Below are 27467 nucleotides of genomic sequence, written 5' to 3' on the forward strand. Positions count from 1 at the left end.
GAAGCCACCTGGCCACAATTGATAGCTCAACGAAGTGGCTTATCGTGGACAAATGTATTACAGCCAAATACTCCAAACGCGTGTTTCCAAATGTGGAGGGGAAAACCGGAGGGACCTGGAAAAAAATCCAACACGACCACGGAGAGAGTGACGCGCAAACTCCAAATATACAGCAGGCGTCAGAGTGGGGATCGAACCCGTGAACCCGGTGTATACCAGGCGTGGCAATTAACATCTCGCCACCGCAGCGGTGACGATTTGCCGTGTGCTCATCGTTTGTCAATTTAAACTTCTCTCGTTGTTGTGTCCCTGAAAAAGCCGCTCACGCTCACACTTCACCAGCCCCATGGGTCCCCATTACGAGCCCATTCTCCACCTCGCATGGATTTTTTCCACGCAGCCTCGTGAGTGAGATGGAGGCGATGGAGGGGGGAGAGGGGGAGGGTGTTCTGTGGGTGTTAAGAGCCCCTGCCCTCCCCTCCACCCTCTGCCCGCCGTGACCCCGATTCTAACCCACTCACCACACCGCGACTCAAAACCCCGTGGCCCTCCAGCTCGACTTCGCATTGTTGGAGGGTTGGCGCGGATCGCGGCTGTTGCGTGGTCCACGCACCGTCGAGTTCAAGGACGGTTTTGCTGAACCAGCTGAGTGCTCGAGAGAGCAGGGTAGGTAGAATCTCGTGCAGAACAATGACCTGGGGGTCAGCCAAGTGACAAAAAAGCAATTCGCGCTCTCGCATTGTTTACAATTGTGGGTTTACTGCGGCACGATCAGCAGCATCAGCAGCAACCAGAACCGTCAAACACGTATTCATCAACGCCAGCAGCAGTGCCAGAATCGGTATCAGCAGCAACAGCAGTAGCTAGAGATGCAGAAATATCATCATCAGCAACAGTAGTATCAGAGGCATCTAATTAACTGGAGCGGTTGCAGAATCGTCATTATAATCATCATCATCAGCAGCAGCAGCAACATGAACATCGACAGCAGTAGGATCACAGGTATCTATTATCTTGAGCGGTAGCAGAATCAGCAACAGCTACGACAGAAGTAGAAACATCATGCGCAGCGGTGGTAATGTCAAAAGCACGTATTCACTTCACCGGTAGAAGTCGCAGAATTGTCATCATCGTCGTCATTATTATCATCACCAACAGCCGTAGTAGCAGCAGCAGCGGCATAAAAAAACAGCGGTGGTGTCAGAAAAATTATCATCATCATTAGTAGCTGCGGTAAAAAACGCAACAAGCATCACAAACAGCAGAGGAAGAATAATAATAATCATCATGAGCAGAAGCAATTCCTCCGTTTAATCACCATCATCGCATTGACAGTTTATGCACTAAAGGACCCACCAAAATTAACAATATAGCTCACAAAACAGCCAATGCAGAAGAGTCTGAATTTATGGTCGTTAATTGTGGCGTTTATTACGATAGTGAATGCCGCTGTGGTTATCAATCGTGATCTCATTTGCACGAATTCATTGTCACATATAGAAATTAACCAATCCACCAGTAGTGACACCAAACCTTGTCTTTTCGGTCACCAGCACCTGCCTACCGACGAGGTTACGAGGTCGTCACGGCCGATGTCCCTGAACGCTACCACACTTCGCCATCGCGTCCTTCCTTCTGCCAGACTCGGCAACTGTTGTACAGTCCACACTCAACCTCCAAGGACCGCTCTCATATACTCATCGTTTACCACCACCGCCACCACCATCTGACTTGAGACATTTCGCTTTTCAAACAGTCGACTCATCCTTCAAGGATAGCTCTTGTCATCTCAAGCATCATCAACACCGCCGCACGCAAATGCTCTTCCGTGACTCCAACGCGTCCACGTGCATCAGCACGGCGGAGATCCCTTACATCCCCTCGCCGCCGGGACTCGGGGACTCCCCTTGCTCCCCTCTCCCCGATTTCACGGCTCCCGTCTTCTCCGTCCTCCTGCTCGTCGTGGGAGGCCTAGGTCTACTCGCGAACCTGGTCGAGGTGACTCTAATGGCTTTGCAATACCAACATCAGCATCAGAAGAACAAGAAGCACATGCCCATGGCCTCGTCGCGCTCCCAAGCGTGCGTCTTCATGCTCAACCTGAGCGCCGCGGATTTCCTCGCGTCGATCTGCGCGACCCCGTGGGCCCTCTACGTGATCCACGGCTACGACTGGCGGCTGGGCGAGCTGGCATGCGGCCTGTCCCTGTCCCTGTTCAGCGCCAGCGTGTACGGCTCCACGCTCTTCGTGCTTCTCATCTGCGTGGAGCGCTACCTGGCCACCGCGCACCCTCTGGACTTCACGTCCCTACGCTCGCGGCGAACATCCCTCGTGAGCTCGTTCCTCGGCTGGGTGCTCGTGTCGCTCCTCGTGGCCCATAACTTTTCCAACATCGTCCACCGCGGGCCCGACCCGGGCCGAGAAGGCGCCTCCTACTGCGGCCTCTCGTTGACCACGGACTTCTCGACGGCGAGGTCCTCCGTGGCGTTCTTCCTCTCGTTCGGCGCGACCACGGTGGCGCCGTTGGCCGTCATCATCCCGTGCTACGCGCGCGTGGTCGGCGTGGTGCTGCGCTCCGAACGCATGCGGCGCGACCGACGCGGCCGCGCGCGTGCCCTGCGCTTGGTGACCGCCGTGGTCACCACGTTCCTGCTCACGTTCGTGCCCTTGCAGATGTTCATGCTGGGCATGTACGTGGTCGCCTGGACGCGGCTGTCGTGCGCCGACCCGTGCCAAGCCGCGCGCGCCGTCAACGCCATCAACGAGACCGTGATGGTGCTGTCGGTGATGAACGCGTGCACGGACCCGTTTGTCTACTTCATGAATGAGACGGATCTTGCGGTCGTCTGGCTTCGAGGTGGTCGTGGCCCCAGGTTTCGTCGCCGCAGTGTTCTGTTAAGAAGGTTTCGGCTGTCCAGAGGTCTCGTCTGGGATAAGAGGGTAGCGGAGATGGTCGGGGGTGCAGGAGTGGTGGCGATTTCTTACGCTCGACGTGGTGGTGGTGATGGTGGTGTTGATGATAGCTGTGCATCTCACGTGATGGAAAGACCCTGGAATTAGCTGCGCCTTTACTTGTCAATAATATTGATAATCTTCTTGGTTCTTTCGGTAAAGTCACGTAGAAGGGAAACAAGAAAAAAAATAAAAATAAAACATAATAAAATAATTCTCACGACGTTTCGGCCACAACGCAAGCAGCCTTGGCAGCCTCTGCCAAGCTTGGTGGTGTTCATTCAGACGCTGTCTTTCCGACAGACCTGTTCTTCACCTGAGGACGGCTGCTTGCGTTGTGGCCGAAACGTCGTGATAATTGTATTTTATTATGTTTTATTTTTATTATTTTATTATTTCCCTTCTACATGACTTTACCGAAAGAACCAAGAAGATGAATCATTGCAGTCACGAAAGCTTTAAATCGAAATCTAATAGGTTTAGATTTGGTGTTTGCGCATCTTAACACCCGTTTTATTACCAGAAAGGATAAAACATATTCTTATTTTTGCATGCTTTGTTACTGGCAAAAAATGTCCCAGAATATACAGAGTTGTGCTGTATACAAATGTAGGGTCGTGTGCTCTGTTTATGTGCTTGAATTATTTGGGTCGGATCTGCCGAAAGCAACGTCCTTTCCTGCATCTGCAAACCTTGGTCCGCGCCTGTTAGCACACGCGTCTGCACTGCCTCGCTTGTACTGCCTCGCTTGTACTGCCTCATGTGTACTGCCTTGATCACCGTTCTTTAGCACAGCAAGTCATTGATGATGCACATCCAACGTAAACGCATTGCCCCGATCATTGTTTTTTTTTAAATCGTTAGATGCAGCCTTCCAGGATATACACGCGTTGTCATGATACGTTACGATATCAAATTCCACGATAAGGCCATCATCGCGATACCAGTGTCCCGTAGCTTTGTCGCCTTATCTAGATTGTTATTGTATTGGTTGTGTGCCGTTTCTGTAGAATAATTACAGTCGGAATAAAAAAAAATTTGCTCGTAAATTGAATTTAAACTGTAGTTCACTCAACATAAGCCCGCAATAGGAATTATTATAAACATTGCATCTTTACAATCTGCAGAATGCCTGTAACGCACATGCTGTCAGATAAACAGTAATTGTGTCCTAATTAAAAGTTCGACAAAGATTATACTCTTGCCCTGGAAAAAGAAAGTGAGGTAAAGCACTCATTGAATGAGTATTATAGCAGTTATTTGTTTACACACGTAACTTAATGTCAAATTATGTAAATCGCGGAGAGAAAAAATCCATCTTCATAGTAGAAAACCATACGTTTCAAACAACACGTGGTCACTCAGCCATTATGCATTATGGACGAAGTGTTGATTTTGACTTAAAACTTTCGTGACTGCAGGAATTAATAGAGGTAGAAAATATAAATAAATGTAAAATAAAAGCAATAAACCCACGACGTTTCGATCGCAACCAACAAGACGAACTGTTGATGTTTATTTTTTTCACAATGCACAACGGCTGAGTGCTTTTTGCGCGTTTCAATTACCCTGCTTGTTAGTTCACAAATGTTTAGTCAGAACAACAACAAAAAACGCACACACTTAAAAATAACTAAACGAACCATAATCACAAAACAACGACGTCCCCCCCCCAAATAAATCACATCCAGTATCGCCCTATCATGCGGTGTATCATGATATCGCCATCTCGCGGTGACCCCTTGCGATGTGAGTCGACCCTGTGCTGGACTCAAGCGGAATCCAAACATTGCGCTAACCACCGCGCCACCGCTCCTATACATACAAAAACAAAGATCCCCCTATAGCCTTTAACATACTGTTGGGGCAAGTGCTGTTAGCGAGCAGCACCTATGAAGGGCGGCACGGCACACGAGGAGGTGGGTGGCCAACACCACGCCCGACCGCCTTTGTCTCCCGATTGGCGATGTTTACACACCGCACCAGGTACTCATTTTGAGGCTGAGTCGACTTAGGGGAGGTCAATGGCCGGTTCAGATAATCGTCACTGATGTTGGCCGTGAACGGGAATTCAACTCGGGTCGCTGGGTTCGTAGCGCAGCGCACTAACCACTACACTACCGCTCCCCACACACACACATACGCTGTCACATACAATAATGTAGAACCCCTCTCAATTCCCTGCTGGATGAATGCATCCCAACGCCGTGTCTGTGACGAGGGTTGTTGTTGTTGTTTTTACTCACCGTACTTTGAGTATGATTACAAAGTGGAGCAGAGTGAGTTGAAGAATCGGACAGAGAAGTGTTGTGATCTGCAGTGTGCGGTGCAGAGACACCGATCCAGAGAGTCTCGCTTGTGACGAATCAATGCTGCTGGAATGACGCACTCCCTAGACAGCCGTGAGGACCGACGGCTTGTGTAAGAAATACTCTTTAATGTGGAGAGACATCTCAAGGAGACGTACTAGTATTAGACTAGTAGTATCCACTGCTTGTCTATCAAATATGGGCTTGATAGACAAGGATGGGAGGGACGGTGGTGCTTAGAACCGGTGCACAAGGTGACCATGGCCTGGAATCGTAATCAAGGCACTGGGGTTTAGAGTGTAGTGGGCTAACCACTGCACCACCGCTCCATATACGCACCCCATGAACTACAGTCTACACATACGGTGGATGTATAAACGAGGGTGCCATTAGTTTCCATCATCACAAAACCACGCCGAGTGCGCAATTTAAATAAAATGGGAGGATGAGAGTAAAATTACATTAATACAAAAATAAATAAAGATTTTATCATTTCATGGAAATTTCCCACCACTGGCTCGTTTAAGTAGACATTTTAATTTATTTTTTAAAATTATAAATAGAAGAAAAATTGTACGAGATTATTTTTTAGCAACGGTCTGTTCCATTAGTGGAATGAATGTGGCATCTTTAATCTGTCGTAAACCACCCCGAGCACCCTGTACTTAGTACGGTGTGGAAATAATAAACGTCAGCACTGGGAAGACAAAGGCGGCCAGGCGTGGTGGCGTTTTCCCTGGGCTCGACGAGATAATCTTTAGTTTTCGCCAGCGTGGATGTATTATCCAGAGAGAGCGGAGGCGCAGTGATGTAGACAGCGCGCTACAATCCTGGAAACATGAGTTCGAATCGGGACCACGGCTAACCTCACTGGGAGTTGTAAGGGGGGCGGGGGGGGGTGCTTATACATCTGAACCGGTCCACCCTGCCCACCCCTCTCCCCCACGCGCAATGGTGAAGTATGGTCAAACAACCCCCAATTCGCCGAGAAGGGGGTCGGGCAGGCCTTCATCCAGCAGCGGGTTTGACATCAAAAACAAGAAAGATGAGACGTCCGTGTGGATTGTTTTCTGTAGTCGTCAGTCCACCCCCGACAACGAACGGCGCTGGCGCATTCCGACTGAATGAATACCCGAGCATGGCTGGGTGATGAAAGCGTGCGGAGGCCGTGTCCGTGGTAACGGAGCGAACCATGGCGATGAGGAGGATGAGGAGGGGGTTTGGGTAATGCGAGGACGAGTCGAGGGGGTCGGGGAGTGAAGAGTGGAGTGGATGGGGTCGTCGATTTAGAGAGCGCAATACAGGCCAGCAACAGTGCTGTGCGAGGTGTTTCTCGCACAGCACAAATACCCACACACACACACTAACTAACACACTAACTAACACACTAACTAACACACTAACTAACACACTAACTAACACACTAACACACTAACTCACACACTAACTAACACACTAACTAACTAACTAACACACTAACTAACACAATAACACACTAACTAACACTCTAACTAACACACTAACTCACACACACTAACTAACACACTAACTAACACACTAACACACTAACTACCACACTCACTAACTAACACACTAACTAACACACTAACAAACACACTAACAAATACACTAACTAACACACTAACTAACACACTAACTAACACACTCACTAACACACACACTAACTAACACACTAACAAACACACACACTAACTGCCACACACACTAACACACTAACAAACACACACACTAACTAACACACTAACTAACACACTAACACACTCACTAACACACACACTAACTAACACACTAACAAACACACACACACTAACTGCCACACACACTAACAAACACACACACTAACTAACACACTAACACACACACTAACTAACTAACACACACACTAACTAACTAACACACTAACACACTAACAAACACACACACTAACTAACACACTAACTACCACACTAACACACTAACTACCACACTCACTAACTAACACACTAACACACACACACTAACTAACACACACTAACACACTAACTGCCACACACACTAACACACTAACAAACACACACACACTAACTAACACACTAACTAACACACTAACTAACACACTAACACACTAACTAACACACTAACTACCACACTAACTAACACTCTAACTAACACTCTAACTAACACACTAACTACCACACTAACTAACACTCTAACTAACACACTAACTAACACACTAACTAACACACTAACACACTAACTACCACACTCACTAACTAACACACTAACTAACACACTAACTAACACACTAACAAACACACTAACTAACACACTAACTAACACACTAACTAACACACTCACTAACACACACACTAACTAACACACTAACAAACACACACACACTAACTGCCACACACACTAACACACTAACAAACACACACACTAACTAACACACACACACTAACTAACACACTAACTGCCACACACACTAACTACCACACACACTAACACACTAACACACACACTAACTAACACACACTAACTAACACTCTAACTAACACACTAACTACCACACTAACAAACACACACACACTAACTACCGCACTAACTAACACACTAACTAACCCTCCTCCTGTAGCACGCGACCGCAATTCGTCCACCCGCGTTGCTGTGGGTTGAATGAAGTCGACCGGATCAGACTCCTCGAGACTACCGGAGTCACCGCCGATTCATCTCCTTCACAGGTGCCGACAGCCACCACCACTTGTTGTAGCTCGCAACTCTTTATCCTCCATGATACGGGGGGGGGGGGTAGATGGCGTAAATATATAAATGTGTCGTTAAACCCGCCACCACCCGACACAACCAACTAGTAAGATTTGTCACGTAAACAGAACGTGGCCAATTCGTCACTAGTACAGCGCTAGTGTGTAGTGTAGTGCATAGTAGTGTAGTGTATAGTGTAGTGTATAGTGAAGTGTATAGTGAGGTGTATAGTAGTGTAGTGTATAGTGTAGTGTATAGTAGTGTATAGTGTAGTGTATAGTAGTGTAGTGTATAGTAGTGTATAGTGAAGTGTATAGTGTAGTGTATAGTGTAGTGTATATAGTAGTGTATTGTATAGTGTAGTGTATAGTGAAGTGTATAGTGAGGTGTATAGTAGTGTAGTGTATAGTGTAGTGTATAGTAGTGTATAGTGTAGTGTATAGTAGTGTAATGTATAGTAGTGTATAGTGAAGTGTATAGTGTAGTGTATATAGTAGTGTAGTGTATAGTGTAGTGTATAGTAGTGTATAGTGAAGTATATAGTGAGGTGTATAGTAGTGTAGTGTATAGTGTAGTATACTAGTACAGCACTAGTGTGTAGTGTAGTGTATAGTGTAGTGTATAGTGTAGTAATACTAGTACAGCAACACCGGTTGTGTGTTGGAGAGCCAAGCCACAACATTCACAATCTGTGAGTACGACGTTTCGCCAGTAATTACAACCAGCTTCATCAGGCGATAGCCAAACCTGTGGAGAAGTCCACCTGTTTCGTTCCTTCAACAGAAGCGTGGTGATGTGACGGGCAACACTTTGTGCGCTCTTCTTGCGCGAATTCACCGTCTGGCCGGAACAACTTTGGAATCGTTCCCCCCCCACCCCTCTCCTTTTGCCAAGTTCTCATGACCTTGCTCGAGTGTGGTGTAAACGTTTCGCACCCCCCCCCCGCTCTCTGCGGCGCCTTCAGAAGTGCGTGCAGTTTGTAGTTTGCTGGCTGCTGGCACGACGCACAAGGACGGGCTCAGATTTCGTTCGCCCATTGACGTTAGCCCTGACCAGGAATCAAACTTATTTTTTAAAATTTTTATAAAATTCATTTTTTTTTTAAATCCTTTATATTAAGTTCGCTTGCTTGCTTGCGTGCTTGCTTGCTTACGACCGTGCAAACCTTTCGGTGGTTTTTTAACCCACTTCCCGTGATCCAATCGAGCTGACATTTTGCACACAGACTCGTTGTGCGTGACAATTAATTTTCGTGAAATTTTTTCCCCCAAATTTTACACTGTTTAGGGAAACAAAATTAAATATTTAATTACCAATTGCTTAATGGTGGCAGACAATCATCTGACCCATAGGTGGCAGCCATCTCAAGCCAGAGGACGAGTTATACTTGTTTATTTTCACCTACGTGACTTTACCGAAAGAACAAGAGAGTATAGTTTGTAACAGTACCCGTGTACGGGGTGGGAGAGGTCAACATCGCGCCCGGCTGCCTTTGTCTTCCCGGCAATGATGTTTATAGACTTAGGTGGCCAGATTGGTAGCGCAGTGGCTAGCGCATTTCCACCACCATCATCATACACTCGTACACAGACAAAGATCCCCCGTGTAGCCTTAACAGACTTTTGGGACAAGCATCTACGGAGGCCGGAGCGGTACACGAGAGGTTTCAGTTTTCAGTTTCATTTATTTGGTATAGCCCAAATAAATGAAATGTGGGTGGGTGGCCAGCACCACGCCCGACCGCCTTTGTCTCCCCCGGCAGCGACGTTTACAGACCGCGCCGGGTACTCATTTGAGGCCGAGTCGACCGAGGGGGAGGCCCCGGGTACCGGTCTACAGAATCGCCACTCGGTAAGCGCGGCGGTGCGCTAACCGCTGCGCCACCGCTCCCCGTAACGTCTCACTCCGGGGCTCGTGATGTGAATGCAACAAGTGAGACGGGGGCTCTGACAGTGCCGGTGAGAGACGCTCCTGCTGCTGCTCCTGCTGCTGCAGCTGCTGCTGCTGCAGCTGCTGCAGCTGCTGCTGCTCCTGCTGCTGCTGCTGCTCCTGCTGCTGCTCCTGCTGCTGCTGCTGCTCCTGCTGCTCCTGCTGCTGCTGCTGCAGCAGCTGTAGCTTGGGACTGCTGCTGCTGCTGCAGCTGCTCCTGCTGCTGTAGCTGCAGCTGTAGCTGGGGACTGCTGCAGCTGCTCCTGCTGCAGCTGTACCTGGGGATTGCTGCTGCTGTCGTGCTGCCCACGCGCTCCTCCTACTCGTGAGTGACTGTGAGCTCGTTCGAGTGAGCGTACGTGTGTGTGTACGTGTGAGTGTGTACGTGTGTGAGTACGCGTGAGTGTACGCGTGTGTACGTGTGTGAGTGTACGTGTGAGTGTGTACGAGTGTGTGTACGAGTGAGTGTGAGTGTATGTGTGAGTGTACGTGTGAGTGTACATGTGTGTGTACGTGTGAGTACGAGTGAGTGTGAGTGTATGTGTGTGTGTGTACGTGTGAGTGTACGCGTGTGTGAGTGTGAGTGTACGAGTGTGTGTGTACGTGTGTGTACGTGTGAGCGTGGGGAGCGGTGGCAGAGCGATTAGCGCGCTGCGCTACGAACTTGGTGACCCGGGTTCGATTCCCATTCACGGCCAACACCAGTGACGATTATCTGAACTGGCCCTGGGCCTCCCCTAGGTCGACTCAGCCTCAAATGAGTACTCGGTGCGGTGTGTAAACATCGGTACTAGGGAGACAAAGGCGGCCGGGCGTGGTGTTGGCCACCCACCCCCTCGTGTGCCGTGCCGGCCTTAATAGGTGCTCGCTAACAGCACTTGCCCCTACAGTCTGTTAAGGCTATACGGGGATCTTTGTCTTTATCTTTGTTACGGGTCAGTGTATGTGTGTACTCCGTGTGAGTGTGTGTACACGTGTGCCCCAACAGTCCGCTAAGGCTATACGGAGGATCTTTGTCTTGTTGTACGTGGGGAGACAAAGGCGGCCAGGCGTGGTGCTGACCACCCACCCACCTCGTGTTCCGTGCCGACCTTCATAGGAAGTGCTCGCTAACAGCACTTGCCGCCAAACAACCACGGACCCTTGACGTTTGAGTGTGTACACGCATGTTCACGCGTGCGTGAATGTATACGTGTTGTACGTGTGAGTCATAAGCCCTCGCCAATTGTGAAGGGGAGTGGGGGGGGGAAATATAGAGCATTTGTAGTAGTGGCAGCAGCAGCAGCGTTGCTCCGAGCTAAAAACAACCTCCTCCTCCTCCGTCCACCCACACACCCACACCACCACCCCCTTCGGCATCTTCATCCCATCATCTCACCGCTTGCCTCCCCATCACAATCGCGCGCAGCCGGCCAGGAGGAGGAGGGGCACTCTCCATCTCTGGACCCCACCACAAGATGAAGAAGAATGCCTTCTGCGCCGGCCTCTTCTGCGTCCTGCGTTTACTCGGTGAGTGGTGAGCGCGTCTTCTGCCTGTCTTAAACACCCCCCCGCCGCCTGTTCGCAAACAGTCTGTTAGGCGATACGGGGGATCTTTGGCTTGCGAGCGTACGCGTTGTGTGAGCTCCGTTAGTTTTGAGTGGAGGAGGCGACAGGTTGCTGCTGTTGTTGTTGTTCTGGGTACAAGGGCACGATGGGGAGGCAGGGGCTGTGGTTAGAGGTGGGATGAGCGCGTCTCTGTGTTGTAGAGTTTCACAGTGGGCAGTGACGTGAACGTAATGAAAACGCGTTCTTTCGTAACAAAAACAACAAACAAACAGATATTAGGAAATATACGTGGTACTGGGATGTGTCGGTGTGTATGTGTGTAATGATAATATATTCTCGCAAACGAGCACTTGCCCCAGCAGTGTGTGAATGGCTACACAACGGGTCTTTTGTGTTTCGCTGGGTCACATTGGTGAGCCTCCCTCCGGCAGGCTGAGGCTGCGGCGGGTGCTGGGTCATGTAGCCCGCATGCCCGAGCCACCGCATGGCCAAGCAGCTTGCGTTTGGCCGGATAGAGGGGGCTACACGGGCTCAACAAGATACAGGATGTGGATCTGAGTTGACTTGCCGATGACTGGTACCTGGGGTGTCAACATTGCCGTCTGTGGAAGAGGCTCGTGAAGGACGTTTACTGGGCAGTTGTGAAAACAGTCGCCCTCCAGCAACAGCAGCAGAGGGTGGGGAAGCGACGCTCACAACGCCGAGCAGAATCATCGGACAGTTAATACGCAGCAAGTTGGCACAACGGGCAGCACAGATGGTGTATTCACCGGTAATCTCAGTAAGTTAACCCATAACACCTGGGCCTTTTTATATCCTGCCATTGAGTCTACCACACGTCACATTGCCTCAAAGTGTACCTAGCCTGGCACAACCGCTGTGGTGACTTCACCATTGAGTCGAGCATGGTGGTTGTTGTAGGGGTCAGAATGGTGATCAGCTGTTCATGCGGTCAGCAAGCTGTGATGGATAATCATCAGCCATGATCGGTCCACTGCTGGATGAAGGCCTCCAAAAGTCATTCACGATGCAGCACTCTATCTCGCCTTTGGCTGCTTTGTCACCATGAATCGTGTCCATTGGCTATCGTTCATCCTTATAAATCACTCGAGACAATATGCAACGTACATGCTCTGAAGGAGGTGTATTGCCCAAATCGTCAGCCTATTGTAATTATGTTCTGTCGAAAGGAATCATTAATGACAAATGTTTTGACTTGTAAATAGTGCACAAAATGTCGATAGCACCTTTCACATGCAATACAAATCTACGACTGCTAACTGAGTTGGTGCCTGATGGGAATTCTAACAAGTGTTCACAGCAACCAAAGGACTCACCAATCAACCAGTGTCTCACCATGCAGCCCGGGATGCTACCTGGACAGGGAAGGGGGGCATTTAATTTATTGCACCGAGGCCCATGCCAACCGCGTTGAGCCACTTGCACCCACCGCCCAAGCGATAGACCAAATCCCACCCAGCGATCCTCCATCCAACCCTGGGTCCCGTGACCCAAGCCAGTCTCCCATTGAGGGCCCCACTATCTATCCAGGATACATTACCCAAACCCTATCTCTCATCAAGGAATCCACTGCCCAACACAGGTTCCCACTAACCTACCGGGGGTCACATGAACCAAACGCACGGACCCACCGTAATCCTAAGGTGCCACTAACAAACTCAGAGTCTCACAAACCAACACAGGGTCCCAGACTAGGAACCCACGAACCAACCGTAGGTCCCACTCTCCCACCCAGGGCCACAACACACAGACAGAAGGCTCACCATCCATGCCTGCGTCCCACCGCCTATCCTCTGCGCGGATTAGGGAGCTGTTGCTACTGAGCTCTAATCCGCAGCAGGAGAAACGAGGACGCACAGCCGCAGCCACCCCACGTGAGCAGAGCGTGCATGCGGTGAACTCACTCCACGTGCAGAGGAGCCACACATACTCACCTGGTAGACACTACACATACTCACCTGGTAGACACTACACATACTCACCTGGTAGACACTACACATACTCACCTGGTAGGCACTACACATACTCATCTGGTAGGCACTACACATACTCACCTGGTAGACACTACACCAACTCACCTGGTAGACACTACACATACTCACCTGGTAGACATTACACATACTCACCTGGTAGACACTACACATACTCACCTGGTAGACACTACACATACTCACCTGGTAGACACTACACATACTCACCTGGTAGACACTATACGAACACAACTGATAGATTATACACACACAGTACACACCTGGCATACACGTACATATATGCATACGCAACATATTCGGAAAGATTCACAGACTCTGACTAAGAATGTTGTTAGCGAGCACCTATTTAGACCAACGTGGCACACCCCTGGGTGTAAACCATCGCCAACTGGAATGGTACACCCATATTTTGATGCAGGCTATGTGTATATGCTATGCATATAGCCTATCTATGTCTAGACTATGTATGTATGCTGTGTATGTATGCTATTTATATTTACTATTTAGGCTATGTATCTACTGTGTGCAGGCTATGTATAATATCCGGTGTTTGCTATGTACATGCTCTGTGTACGCCATCATATGTACTATACGTATGTGGTGCGGGATATGTAGATATTTAGGATGTGTATATGTTCTCTACAGGCTATTTTTAGGCATTTTTTTGTAACCACTGCATGTGTCAGTAGGCAATACGTGTGCAGACTATGAATGCATATATAGGCTATGTCTATTTACTTTGGGTGGCAGGGTGGTGAAGTGGTCATTCGTCGTCCCTCACAGCAAGAAGGCCCTGAGTTCAATTTCAAACTCCGGGCACTTTCTTGCGTAGAGTTTGCAGATTGTGTGAGTGGAGTTTGTATGATCTCCACCTGCTCTGCAGATTGTGAGTGAGTGGAGTTTGTGTGTTCTCCAGCTGCTCTGCAGATTGTGTGTGAGTGGAGTTTGTGTGTTCTCTACCTGCTCTACAGATTGTGAGTGAGTGGAGTTTGTGTGTTCTCTACCTGCTCTACAGATTGTGAGTGAGTGGAGTTTGTGTGTTCTCTACCTGCTCTACAGATTGTGAGTGAGTGGAGTTTGCAAGTTCTCTACCTGCTCTACAGATTGTGTGTGAGTGGAGTTTGCAAGTTCTCCAGCTGCTCTACAGATTGTGAGTGAGTGGAGTTTGTGTGTTCTCTACCTGCTCTACAGATTGTGAGTGAGTGGAGTTTGTGTGTTCTCTACCTGCTCTACAGATTGTGAGTGAGTGGAGTTTGCAAGTTCTCCACTTGCTCTACAGATTGTGTGTGAGTGGAGTTTGTGTGTTCTCTACCTGCTCTGCAGATTGTGTGTGAGTGGAGTTTGTGTGTTCTCTACCTGCTCTACAGATTGTGAGTGAGTGGAGTTTGCGAGTTCTACACCTGCTCTACAGATTGTGAGTGAGTGGAGTTTGTGTGTTCTCCAGCTGCTCTACAGATTGTGAGTGAGTGGAGTTTGTGTGTTCTCTACCTGCTCTGCAGATTGTGTGTGAGTGGAGTTTGCAAGTTCTCCACTTGCTCTACAGATTGTGTGTGAGTGGAGTTTGTGTGTTCTCTACCTGCTCTACAGATTGTGAGTGAGTGGAGTTTGCAAGTTCTCCACTTGCTCTACAGATTGTGTGTGAGTGGAGTTTGTGTGTTCTCTACCTGCTCTACAGATTGTGTGTGAGTGGAGTTTGTGTGTTCTCTACCTTCTCTACAGATTGTGAGTGAGTGGAGTTTGCAAGTTCTCCACTTGCTCTACAGATTGTGTGTGAGTGGAGTTTGTATGTTCTCCAGCTGCTCTACAGATTGTGAGTGAGTGGAGTTTGCGAGTTCTACACCTGCTCTACAGATTGTGTGTGAGTGGAGTTTGTGTGTTCTCTACCTGCTCTACAGATTGTGTGTGAGTGGAGTTTGTAAGTTCTCTACCTGCTCTACAGATTGTGTGTGAGTGGAGTTTGTAAGTTCTCCACTTGCTCTACAGATTGTGAGTGAGTGGAGTTTGTGTGTTCTCCACTTGCTCTACAGATTGTGTGTGAGTGGAGTTTGTATGTTCTCTACCTGCTCTACAGATTGTGTGTGAGTGGAGTTTGTGTGTTCTCCACTTGCTCTACAGATTGTGAGTGAGTGGAGTTTGTGTGTTCTCCACTTGCTCTACAGATTGTGAGTGAGTGGAGTTTGTGTGTTCTCTACCTGCTTTACAGATTGTGTGTGAGTGGAGTTTGTGTGTTCTCTACCTGCTCTACAGATTGTGAGTGAGTGGAGTTTGTGTGTTCTCCACCTGCTCTACAGATTGTGAGTGAGTGGAGTTTGTGTGTTCTCCAGCTGCTCTACAGATTGTGAGTGAGTGGAGTTTGTGTGTTCTCCACCTGCACTACAGATTGTGAGTGAGTGGAGTTTGTGTGTTCTCTACCTGCTCTACAGATTGTGAGTGAGTGGAGTTTGTGTGTTCTCCACCTGCACTACAGATTGTGAGTGAGTGGAGTTTGTGTGTTCTCTACCTGCTCTACAGATTGTGTGTGAGTGGAGTTTGTGTGTTCTCCAGCTGCTCTACAGATTGTGAGTGAGTGGAGTTTGTGTGTTCTCTACCTGCTCTACAGATTGTGTGTGAGTGGAGTTTGTGTGTTCTCCACCTGCACTACAGATTGTGAGTGAGTGGAGTTTGTGAGTTCTACACCTGCACTACAGATTGTGAGTGAGTGGAGTTTGTGTGTTCTCCACCTGCACTACAGATTGTGAGTGAGTGGAGTTTGTGTGTTCTCTACCTGCTCTACAGATTGTGTGTGAGTGGAGTTTGTGTGTTCTCCAGCTGCTCTACAGATTGTGTGTGAGTGGAGTTTGTGTGTTCTCTACCTGCTCTACAGATTGTGTGTGAGTGGAGTTTGTGAGTTCTACACCTGCTCTACAGATTGTGTGTGAGTGGAGTTTGTGTGTTCTCTACCTGCTCTACAGATTGTGTGTGAGTGGAGTTTGTGTGTTCTCTACCTGCTCTACAGATTGTGAGTGAGTGGAGTTTGTGTGTTCTCTACCTGCTCTGCAGATTGTGTGTGAGTGGAGTTTGTGTGTTCTCTACCTGTTCTACAGATTGTGTGTGAGTGGAGTTTGTATGTTCTCTACCTGCTCTACAGATTGTGTGTGAGTGGAGTTTGTGTGTTCTCCACTTGCTCTACAGATTGTGTGTGAGTGGAGTTTGTATGTTCTCTACCTGCTCTACAGATTGTGTGTGAGTGGAGTTTGTGTGTTCTCTACCTGCTCTACAGATTGTGTGTGAGTGGAGTTTGCGAGTTTTACACCTATTCTGCAGAGTGTGTGTGAGTGATTGTGTGTTTATTGTTGTTTATATGTTCTCTTGTTCCACAATTGTTTGTTTCCTCCGGGTTTTTCGGTTTCCTCTCATAGCGTGAAATCCCACAAAAATGTAAATTATATTTGCCAGTTTAACACGTCGGCTTTTGCGACCAATATCATCCATGATATAGGTTTTGTTTGGGTTAGATCGCGTAAATATATAAACTTGCCACCACCCAACAGCCAATTAATAAGGTTTGTCACGTAAACAGAACATGACAATTCGTCACTAGTGCAGCACTAGTGTATAGTAGTGTATAGTGTAGTGTATAATGTAGTGTGTAGTAGTGTATCGTGTAGTGTATAGTAGTGTATAGTAGTGTCGTGTATTGTGTAGTGTATTGTGTAGTGTATAGTAGTGTAGTATAGAGTGTAGTGTATTGTAGTGTATAGTGTAGTGTATGGTATAGTGTATAGTAGTGTAGTGTATAATAGTGTAGTGTATAGTGGTGTAGTTTACTAGTACAGCTAGTAACGAATCGTGTTAGAGAGCCAAGCCACAGAATGTACAATCTGAGTACGACGTTTCACCAGTAATTCCAACAAGCTTCATCAGGCGACAGCCAGATTTGTGGAGAAGTCCTCCTATTTCGTTCCTTAAATAGTGGCGTAGATTTGCCAACATCCCAATGCAAAACAAAAATACCGAAAAATGACCAAACTGGGAATACACAAAGCAGCATTGCCCCTTACCAGGCAACTTTGTAGCACACTCCTGAAAAACTCAGCGAGGCTTTCCTGGGTAAAAATACAGCATCATCATAACCATAACCATAACATACGGTTGTATGTACGAAATATATGCGTGCGAGCTGTGTATGATATGTGCTACGTATGCTCTGTCTGTACACTTTGTATTGTACGTACCGTTCCGATGTACGTAGGTAGCGCATGAGTGTATTTGTATCCAGTGTAACCGAGACACCCTGGCACTTTGGCTGCCCATCACACTCATTACGGTAATTAAAAGGCACTGTCGTACACACGCGCGCATTATCATCGCTATTTGCATCGCCCACCCTATGGATATAATGATTATAGTGTGTTTATAAATAGACTTGTACTACTTTGGCATTCGCATTGGATGGCAGGGGTGGCGTGGTGGTAAGAGCTGTGCTTCGCTGCAAATAAATCCTGGGTGGATTCCCGACTCGGGCGGTTGTCTGTGGGGTGTGTCTCGTTGAGTGTGAATATTACGCATGCATGTTATGCAGCTAATACAGCCCTATAGAGTCTCAATACTTTTTTTTACACGATGATATTTGGCCAGTTCCTTTCAAAATAACGAATTTGCTTCTTGTGTGGAATTCAGAGAACTCCCCCAAAAAAACCAACCATCGCATGCAAAGGAAACACAATCATCATCGTCAGCCATTGTCAATCCACTTCGAGGCGAATGCCTCTCCAATCCATCTCTCACGGTACTGCCACGACACAGTGCGTATCGTGCCTTCACACAAGCCACGATGAGGTGGACACACTCTAAGAGTCTTGGGCGTTTTTTCTTTTAGCTGCCAATCCGTAGTTAGTTTTGACCACCTGTTATCGTTTCTTCTGTCTTGCCCAAGCGTACTCCTCTTAAGTCGATACCTTCCTGCCTCTCAATGCGATTCGAAGCACAACTGACGGACTCACGCACCCACTTGCTGTGCTGCCGTCTCTCGTCCACCTCGCTTGCAGCAGCTCAGTGGGGTTGGGATGTGTCACGTGTCTCTGTGCGATCCACACAATCCTTGGGTCGCATGCACGTGAGTGAGTCCACCTCGCTCTCCTGCGTGCGTGTACAAGTACAGAAGCAACAATCACCCCGTGTCAATGATTCACTTTCTTGGTTTGTTTGTTTTAAAAATAATGTTTCTCCCCCTCCCTCTCTCTGGCTCTGTTGACGCCCTGTGGAGTCCCGAGCCCCCGAAAAAGCCGAAAGCTCGTGGGGGTTTTTTTTGACAATGAACCAAATCAGTAATTTCCACGGCTGATGGATTTGGCAGCGGCATTATTAGAACCACGCTGGAAAGTCAGTCCACCAAGTGAGCCTCTGTCTTGTTCAACAAATTATTTGGCGCTGCTGCTGCCGAGTTAGCAGCAGTGTGCAAGCACAATAAACAGCAAAAAACTCAACAAATTAGGCAATAACAACAGTGTGGCCTTAAAAGAGAGATCAATGTATAACAGGCAACGTTTCTGGTAAAGTCCTTCTTCAGAGCACATGCATGTCTTGTTCGGGGCGAGAAGGAGGTTTAAACTGCACAAAGAAGGGTCTCTAGTCTTTCAATGACTTTTTTCATTAAATGAATATTCGATTAGATAAACCATTGAGGTTAAAAAAATATCATCCATGGGTGTCTAAGGTATCAAGTGACCACATAGCAAACACACAATGACACGCGTGTACACACATTTTTAATCTCTTAACTGATTACACTCAGCATTTATACAATAAATATCACACGCAACGATACACGAAGTACATAGATAGTTAAGTGCTGCACAGCTAATGGCTTGATAGTTCATGTGAAGTCGTAAACCCATTACATAATCACGTACGAAAAGGGAAAATATCGATTCTCACACCCGCGCGGGTTGACGTGATGTATCGTGAGAAAGTGTTAATAATTAACCGTCGATACATCGGGACACATATACACACAGGATCGCATGATAAATATCAATTTGTTAAATCAATAAAAAAAACCTTAGTCTACGTCTTTGTCATCACAGGCCCAACGGCCCCAAAAATACGCCAAACAGCCAGCAACAAACAGAACTATCAAAGTTGGAATAAATAAGAGCCCACGACGTTTCGTTAATTGAGCAGGGTTATTATTTTATTTCTTTATTATTTCAATCATTGTATTATTTATTTTTATTATTTATTTTTTCCTACGTGACTTTACCGAAAAAACCTAAGAGTATGAATTCTTGCAGTCACGAAAGCTTCAAATCTAGAATTATTGTTTGAACTTGAGCAAAGAGACGATGGGAGGGAATTCCAGAGTGTAGCAGTGCGCAGGGAAGAATCAGAAAGTGAAGTGAGGTGATCTGCAGTGTGCTAGTTGAGCGCAGTACGGATGAGATGAAACAGGAAGTCCGGTAGGCCGATTGTTCAACACGGGTGGAGGAAACACATTCCTGTGGAGGGAGCTGGTAGGAACGTTGGGTTGCTCGGTCAATGGCCAGGGTCAACGGCGGCGTGGTGTATTCCGCAAATATGCCCGACTGTGAGGGCGGGCACAAGCCGGCGTGAGTAGGTTAAACGTTGAGTTTTATAAGGGCACCACGGGGTGACCAGCCCCTCCCCACCCAGCCCCTCCCAACCCTCCCACCCAGCCCCACCCTCCCCACCCAGCGACTCCCCACCCTCCCCACCCAGCCCCTCCCCACCCTCCCCTCCCCACCCAGCCCCACCCAGCCCCTCTCCAGCCCCTCCCCTCCCAGCCTCTCCCTGCACGACGGACGGACACAATAATCCCCTGTGGGCTGGTGTAACCAGGAGGTTCCTACCAGTATTAACGATTGAAGTCAGCGGGAATTGTAACCGTCCGTGGTGGTCACAAAACAGTGATAAGGAGGTCGCTCACTGGGCTCTGGCGAGCGAAGGACTGTGGTGGCTGGGTGGGTGCTCTACATCACCAATCTAGCTCTGTACTTTGGACCCACATTTGTGAAATGTCCACATCCACTGATTTACGAGGTGATCGCCAGAGGATGGCAGGAGACAGTAAGTAGGCATGTGAATCCACCTGTGCAGATCTTTTAGGGCTTTTGTGGTATTTCTTTTCTCCTAAAATAATGTTACGACTGAAATAGGATTTTTTAAATTATATTGAGACTCATTGAAGCAAAGGACAATGTTATTGGATTTTTAAAAACGATTATAACGACCATATTGTTAAAATGAATTCAAGAATTCAAAATAGTTGACTTTTTTTGTTGTTAAAAACTATTAAACGATATTCAATTTAATACCAGTAAAACAATTACAATTACAGTTGTGTTAAAAAATAATTATTTTGATTACATTTGAAATCACAATTTAAACGAATACGATAAAAATATATCAAAAGGTAAATGGGGTAAACAATGACATTTACTAAATCCGAACATTGTGATGACAAAAAAAGGGTTTTACCTCAAAAGCGAACGGTAACAAAACATTTAACTGACTATAAACTATAAAACCTTTTAGTTTTATTTTACCAGGTGAGGCCCACTGAGCTGTATCGCTGTTTTTCAGAAGCGAACTTGCTTTCACAAATGAGAGCCCAACGAAGTGGCTTGTCACGTGGACATTTATATCAGCAGGCAAACACTCTAAATGCGTGATGTTGATTCTAAATGTTGGGGGGGAACCAGAGGACCCGGAAAAAAATCCAAGCGACTATGGCAAGAGAGACACGCAAACTCCAAACACACAGCAGGCGTCAAGGTTGGGGTCGAACCCATGCCCTCCTGTATACCAGGCGAGGGAGTTAACACCTCGCCACCTAGATGTCTAACAGCAGTTGCTCCAACAACACGGTTGGCTACGTACAAACGAAGTTCAACATACACATATACACGTACATACAGCTGTGCAGGGTTCTTTCTGTGCCGTCATGTACACGTGTGTGTGTATGTGCGCTCTGTACTACAAACTCGGTGGCACGATCTAGATTTGAAGTTGGTGGCCCGAGTTCGATTCCCGCTCACGGACAGCATCAGTGACGAATATCTGAACCAGTTCTGGGCTTCCCCTAGGTCGACTCAGCCTCAAAATCAGTAATTGGTATGGTGTTTAAACATCAGCACTGAGAGGCGGTCAGGAGTGGTGCTGGCCACCCACTCAACAGGCTGTCAAGGCTTTAGCGGGATCTTTGTGTGTGTGGGGAGCAGTGGTGTTAGTGGTTAACTCGCTGCATTATGAACCAGAATTCAATCCCATCTGTGGGTGAGAGACATCGGAGCTGGTTTCGAGCCCCCCCCCCCTCCCCGAGGTTGACTCGGCCTTAAATGAGTACCCGGAACAGTTTGTCAAATCATCAGCACTTGGGGAGACAAAGGCGGACGGGCGTGGTCCTCACCACGTCACCCCGTCTTGCACCGCGGTGGCCTGAGTAGTTTGGTAGCTGATAGCACTTGGCACCAACCGCAGAAGAATGTTGTACAAAAGCTGATATGGGCAGTGCAGGATTCTCCTAGTAGCAAAAGTAGCTACATGTGTAGTAGCTACATGTGTAGTAGCTACATGTGTAGTAGCTACATGTGTAGTAGCTACATGTGTAGTAGCTACATGTGTAGTAGCTACATGTGTAGTAGCTACATGTGTAGTAGCTACGGGCCCAGCACTTTCAAGGGCCCCGCGCTAAATGCTTTCAAGCTATCAATCCAGGTTCAGTGATTCTGCACTTGCTCTATTACTAGAGTACTATACCGCCTTCAACTTTTATGAACGACTGGGTGTTTAAGGTTAGCGATTTGTCGTATTATCTGGCTGCATAGCGAATAAAAAAATACAATTTACTATGAAAGTTATAAATTTGTGTTTTAATACTTTTGTGTTTTTTTATATTTAGGGCCCCTTTATAACACCATATGCTACAGGCCCTGTACTAGCTTCTTCCGGCACTGGATACGGGGGTGGTGACCTCATGGCCCCGCAATCTCCCCCCACCACCTCCCCAATCCGCATGCCACACATTCCACCGTCATCTCCTCCACCTCCAGACTGGGCTAACGGGACGTTTAAAAAAAAAAGTAATTATTAATTACGAGGACAAAATGCCTGAGAACACACGCACGCACGCGCAGGCGCGCGATTGAGAGAATGTGTAAGCCCATTTTGTTCTCTTAGGTTTTTTCGGTAAAGTAACGTAGGTAAAAATAAATAATAAATACTAAAATGATAGAAATAATAATAGAAATAAAATAATAAATCACGACGTTTCGGGCGCAATACAAGCGTCCGTCATCATTGTGTTGCGCCCGAAACGTCGTGATTTATTATTTTATTTCTATTATTATTTCTATCATTTTATTATTTATTTTCATTATTTCTTTTTTATCTACGTGACTTTACCGAAAAAACCTAAGAGTATGAATCCTTGCAGTCACGAAAGCTTCAAGTCTAGAATTAGCCCCTTTTGTTGTCAATCCATTGCCGGTATGGACGACGGCCTCCTCCCCCACGCTGTTGCGGTCGTGGTGGCGGGCGGGCGGGCGGGGGGTTTATTTGACCGTTCTTCGCCACGCTTTGTCCACACGCTGGCCGGTGCAGTGAATAGACCACGGCTGCTGGCGACAATGACGAGAAACTCAGCTCTATGAATCTGTAACAGCGGTCGTACTATTTTTTTTGGGGGGGGGGGGGGGGGGTGAGAGCAGACCGTCCTCGACACAGGAATGTGGAATTTGCACAAGCACGTTTAAGGTCGCCGATGAAGACGATGAGCGGTTGCACCTCCTCGATGCTGTCTGACGACGGAGGCTGCGCTTGCGGTGGGCGTGCTCGGATTGGTGACCGTGAGATGCCTGTGTTACGCATCTCGCATGATAATAGACCGAGATGTAATAATAGACGTATTCTTGGCTCGAGCAGAAGGGAGCTTACGTGCGCAGAGCGAGGGAGAGATGGAGGAAAGGTGGGGGCAGGGATGGAGAAGGGAGGAAGGGAATGAGGAAGGGAGGGAGTAGGGGAGGGAGAGATGGAAGGAGGGAGTGGAGGGAGGCAGGGAAGGAGGAACACGGAGCAAAGGAGTGAAAGAGGAAGGAGAGGTCGAGAGTGAAGGAGGGAGGAAGTGAAGGAAGAAAGACGCTAAGTGGATGAGAGAGCCAGAGGGAAGGAGGGAGAGATTGTGCGAGGAAGGGAGGGATGTGACAGGGAGAGAGCATGGGAAATGGAGCATATGGAGGGAGGGAGGGAGGAACTGCTCACGTACAATTCAAAGTGGCATTATTATTATTGAAGGTGGTGTATGTGCACATGCAGAGCCCTTTTGCCAATCAACTGCTGGATGACACCTGCCCACGCTGTGCGGGTGGTGGTGTTATTTTTTTTTACCAAACTTCACCACGCTGGTCATTGTGGGTTGGTCAAGGTGGGGAGCATAGACAAAAGAGCATAGTACAGGACAACAATGGATTTGGTTAGACTACCTTCTGGTGCCCACATCGTAGCCGCGCAGCAGCCTATAACATCTGTTTTAATTCATGGTGGTCACCCATCAAAGCATTATCGAGGCTCAAACCTGCTTGACTTACGAGCTCTGACGAGATCGGAGCATTCCAGGTACCACGAAGGGCACGGACGCCCCGGGCAAATCCTTACAGCTGTTTTTCGTCTCCTTATAAGCAGCGCAATTTTTACACAGTGCTCAAGTTTTCATTCACATCGGATCCTCTTCGCTCGAGTTATCGTGCCCCCCTGCATCACGGACAGACGGACAGACGGGACAGACGGCAAGTGCATCCAATGCTTTCCAAACCTCGGATGACTGCAAAGAGTCGAGTGACCCGGAGAACCGATAACGCAGTCTCTCCCCGCAGGCGCCGCCGTGGCGGTCCAGGTGTTCGCTCCGCGCCGGATGAACGTGGCCATGCTCTTCTCGTCCGCCACGCTCCGCTGCGACTACACGGCGGTGGGGGGCTCGTCGCAGCCACCCATCGTCCTCTGGAAGTTCAAGCCGTACTGCCGGGACCGCCTGTCGGCGCTGTTCGCGGGGCCGGCGAGCCAGGGCACGAGCGGCTACGTGGAGGCAAAGCTGCCCGGCTACGACTCGAACGTGGACTGCCCCGACGGGCCGCGCGCCGCCCGCATCGTGGCCACGAAGCACGGCAATGCCGTGACGCTGGGTGACGACTACAAGAGGCGCAGCGTCACCGTGGTCAACGGTGGGTCGGCTCGCCCCGGGGGAGCGTGCTGGGCGAGGTGGAGAATGGACAAACGCATGCCCGGTTCCAATTGGGTGGAACCAACGATTGGAACCATTTCGCCACGGTGGCCAGGAGATGTTAACTACCTCCGCCGGGTATACGGGAGGTCGTGGGTTCGATCCCGACCCTGAAACCTGTTGTGTATTTGGAGTTTGCGTGTCTCTCTCCCCATGGTCCCGTGGATTTTTTCCGAGTCCTCTGGTTTTTTTCCTCCACATTGAGGATCAACATCACGTGCTTAGAGTAATTTCGCTGCTATAATTGTCCACGCGATGATGAGCCACCACGTCGAGTTATCATGTGTGGCCTGGTCGCTCCCGGAAAAAGAGCGAAACAGCCCAGTGGGGCCTTCCGTGCTGAAATAAAAAATAGTTTAGTTTGTAGAATTTCAGTTTAGTTGGACCAACGTTCCATGTTTACTGGGCGAGGGCACGAAAGTACAGTCGGGTCAAGTCTAAGGAATGGCACCTCCCCCGTGGTCCCCCCACCCCCCCGTGTGGTCCGTGGATCAAACAAACTCAATGATACGCCGGTGTATGTCGGCAAGAACATACTCTTTGGTTTTTTCGGTAAAGTCACGTAGGTTAAAAAGGGAAAACAAATAAATTAAATCACGACGTTTCGGAGACAACAAAAGCCTCCGTCTTCAGGTGGAACCGTCACAGCAAAGAGTATGGATCCTTGCAGTCACGAAAGCTTCAAATCTAGAACGGCAATAACAGTTTATGTGAATGCTGTCGCAAGAGGTCACACGTTTGGCGCAATGGTCCTTCGCTGATTGTGCGCGATGAATGAACGAAGGCCGGCATGCCAAACGTGGGGTCGGTACCACGCCCGGCCACATTTGTCTAATACTGCCACTCTCCCGCACTCTCTCTCTCTCTCCTGTCTCACCATCACACACCCATGATCCCTCACTCCTGTCGACCTCTCTTACACTTTCACTCTCTCAAATGCCTGTCACTCTCGAGCACTTCCTAACCCTCACTCACTCTTCTCTAACACTCCTCCACCAACTCTCCCACACAACTCATTTCTTTACAACACTCACACTCTCTCGCTCACATGCTCACCCTCCTAGCGCTCTCTCACGCACTCTCCTATCTAAACTCTTCAAAGACAAAGATCCCCCGTATAGCCTGAACAGACTGTTGGAGCAAGTGCTGTTAGCGAGCACCTCTGAAGGCCGACACGGCACACGAGGGGGTGGGTGGCCAGCACCACACCCAGTCGCCTTTGTCTCCCTAGTGGTGTTGTATACACATCGCACCAGGGTAGTCCCAGGATCGATTGAGATAATCGTCACTGGTGTTGGTGGTCGTGAACGGGAATTGAACTCGGGTCGCTGGGCTCGTGGCGCAGCGCGCTAACCACTGCGCCACCACTCACTCACTCACTCCCTCTCACGCTTATACTCTTAACTAACACTCGCTCTCTCCCTGCCTCTCTCCCTCGCTCTCCTGTCGCTCGATGAAGACGCCGATCTGTACTTTGGCCAAACGGAGTGGGGCGACGGGGGCTTCTACCTGTGCTCCGTGGTGTCCAACACGGACCTGACCGGCGACAACGAGGTCAAGATGGAGCTGTGGGTGCTGGGTGAGTTCTCCTTTCGCATGGCTATGGTGTGGTGGGGGGTGGGTGTTGGTGTGGTGGGGTGAGGGGAGCCGAGAGTGTGTAGTATGGTGAGTGGAGGTGAGTATGGAGTGTGCGATGGTGTGGTTGAGTGGAGGTGAATGTGTTTTATTGAGAGAGAGAGAGTAGCCATTGAAAACAAAAGATGGTGAAACTAAAATATGTCATTCTTGCAAGCGAATGGCTGTCTCACAGAGTTTATCATGGCCATATCAGAGCTGGCATCGTTGAGAACCTGGGTTTGACTCCGCGTTCTATTTTCACCTGCCCGTGATTAGGCTGGGTGATCACATGTGGTGAGTTGGTTTGAATTGGCCAAATATCCTGATGCAGGACCCTCCTGTAAGGCAGTCTGAGGTTTTTTTCTGGATAAATGCAGAGTATTACAAATGTTTTATTGTTGTTGTTTGTCTCAGCTTGATCACCGGTGACCACACAAAAAAACCATCACGATACATTTCAGAATCTTCACTTTGGCTTTTTTTTTGCAGCTCCGAGAATAATTGCAAATGTTCACAGTTTCATCGGCAGGTAGTTTGATTGAACACTCTTCGCGGGGCATATAACACGTGCTTCTTCAAGAGGCCCATTGAAGGGACTTCAGAAGTAGTTGGGTGACGTCTCTTTCTGCACTGGCTTGTGGTGATGCAAATGGGCACTTCTTCGTACGTTGGCACGATATTCCTCAAATGTATTTAGTGTAACCAGGCGAGAACTCAAGAGACTGAGATATGTTGCAATTTGTAAAAGTGACCTGCGGTATTAGTCTGCCAGTAGGGGGCCATGATTACCGCTGTGTGTGCGTAATCCAAATTGAGTAATTAGCGGCGTCAGTGTCCACATTTGCCAAACGAGGAGCCCTGACGCCGGCACACAATGTCCTGCTCTCGCGAATCACGTCAGGGGAACTTTACCGCTCACTGAGTTGCAGATGTCGCGTAGTATTTTCTCCCCCCTACTGCGCACATCAGAGTAATATCCAGGGCGGCCGCTGGATTCAAACCGTGAACCTCCGCAGTGACAATCGGCGAAAGTGCTTCTCCTAGGCCGCGTCGCTGTGTATCCTG

The 27467-nt window shown here is 48.4% G+C and overlaps 1 protein-coding gene across 3 annotated transcripts in view; it reads left to right on the top strand.

Annotated features, from left to right (window-relative positions):
- Positions 1-10457: 10457 nt before the first annotated feature.
- The window catches only part of LOC144728571 (lipolysis-stimulated lipoprotein receptor-like), a 53604-nt gene continuing 36594 nt past the window's right edge, over positions 10458-27467 (top strand). For 2 of the 3 annotated variants that reach the window (XM_078608096.1, XM_078608098.1), the window contains exons 1-3: positions 10460-11462; positions 24382-24726; positions 26245-26364. In XM_078608096.1, the coding sequence (XP_078464222.1) occupies positions 11411-11462; positions 24382-24726; positions 26245-26364 (517 nt within the window). In that variant the 5' untranslated portion in view covers positions 10460-11410. Of the gene's footprint in view, positions 11463-24381; positions 24727-26244; positions 26365-27467 lie in introns of all 3 variants that reach the window. The other variant, XM_078608097.1, reaches the window with a different exon arrangement.

Source organism: Lampetra planeri, chromosome 29 (assembly GCF_965212315.1).
Source record: "Lampetra planeri chromosome 29, kcLamPlan1.2.h2, whole genome shotgun sequence".
Taxonomy (NCBI): domain Eukaryota; kingdom Metazoa; phylum Chordata; class Hyperoartia; order Petromyzontiformes; family Petromyzontidae; genus Lampetra; species Lampetra planeri.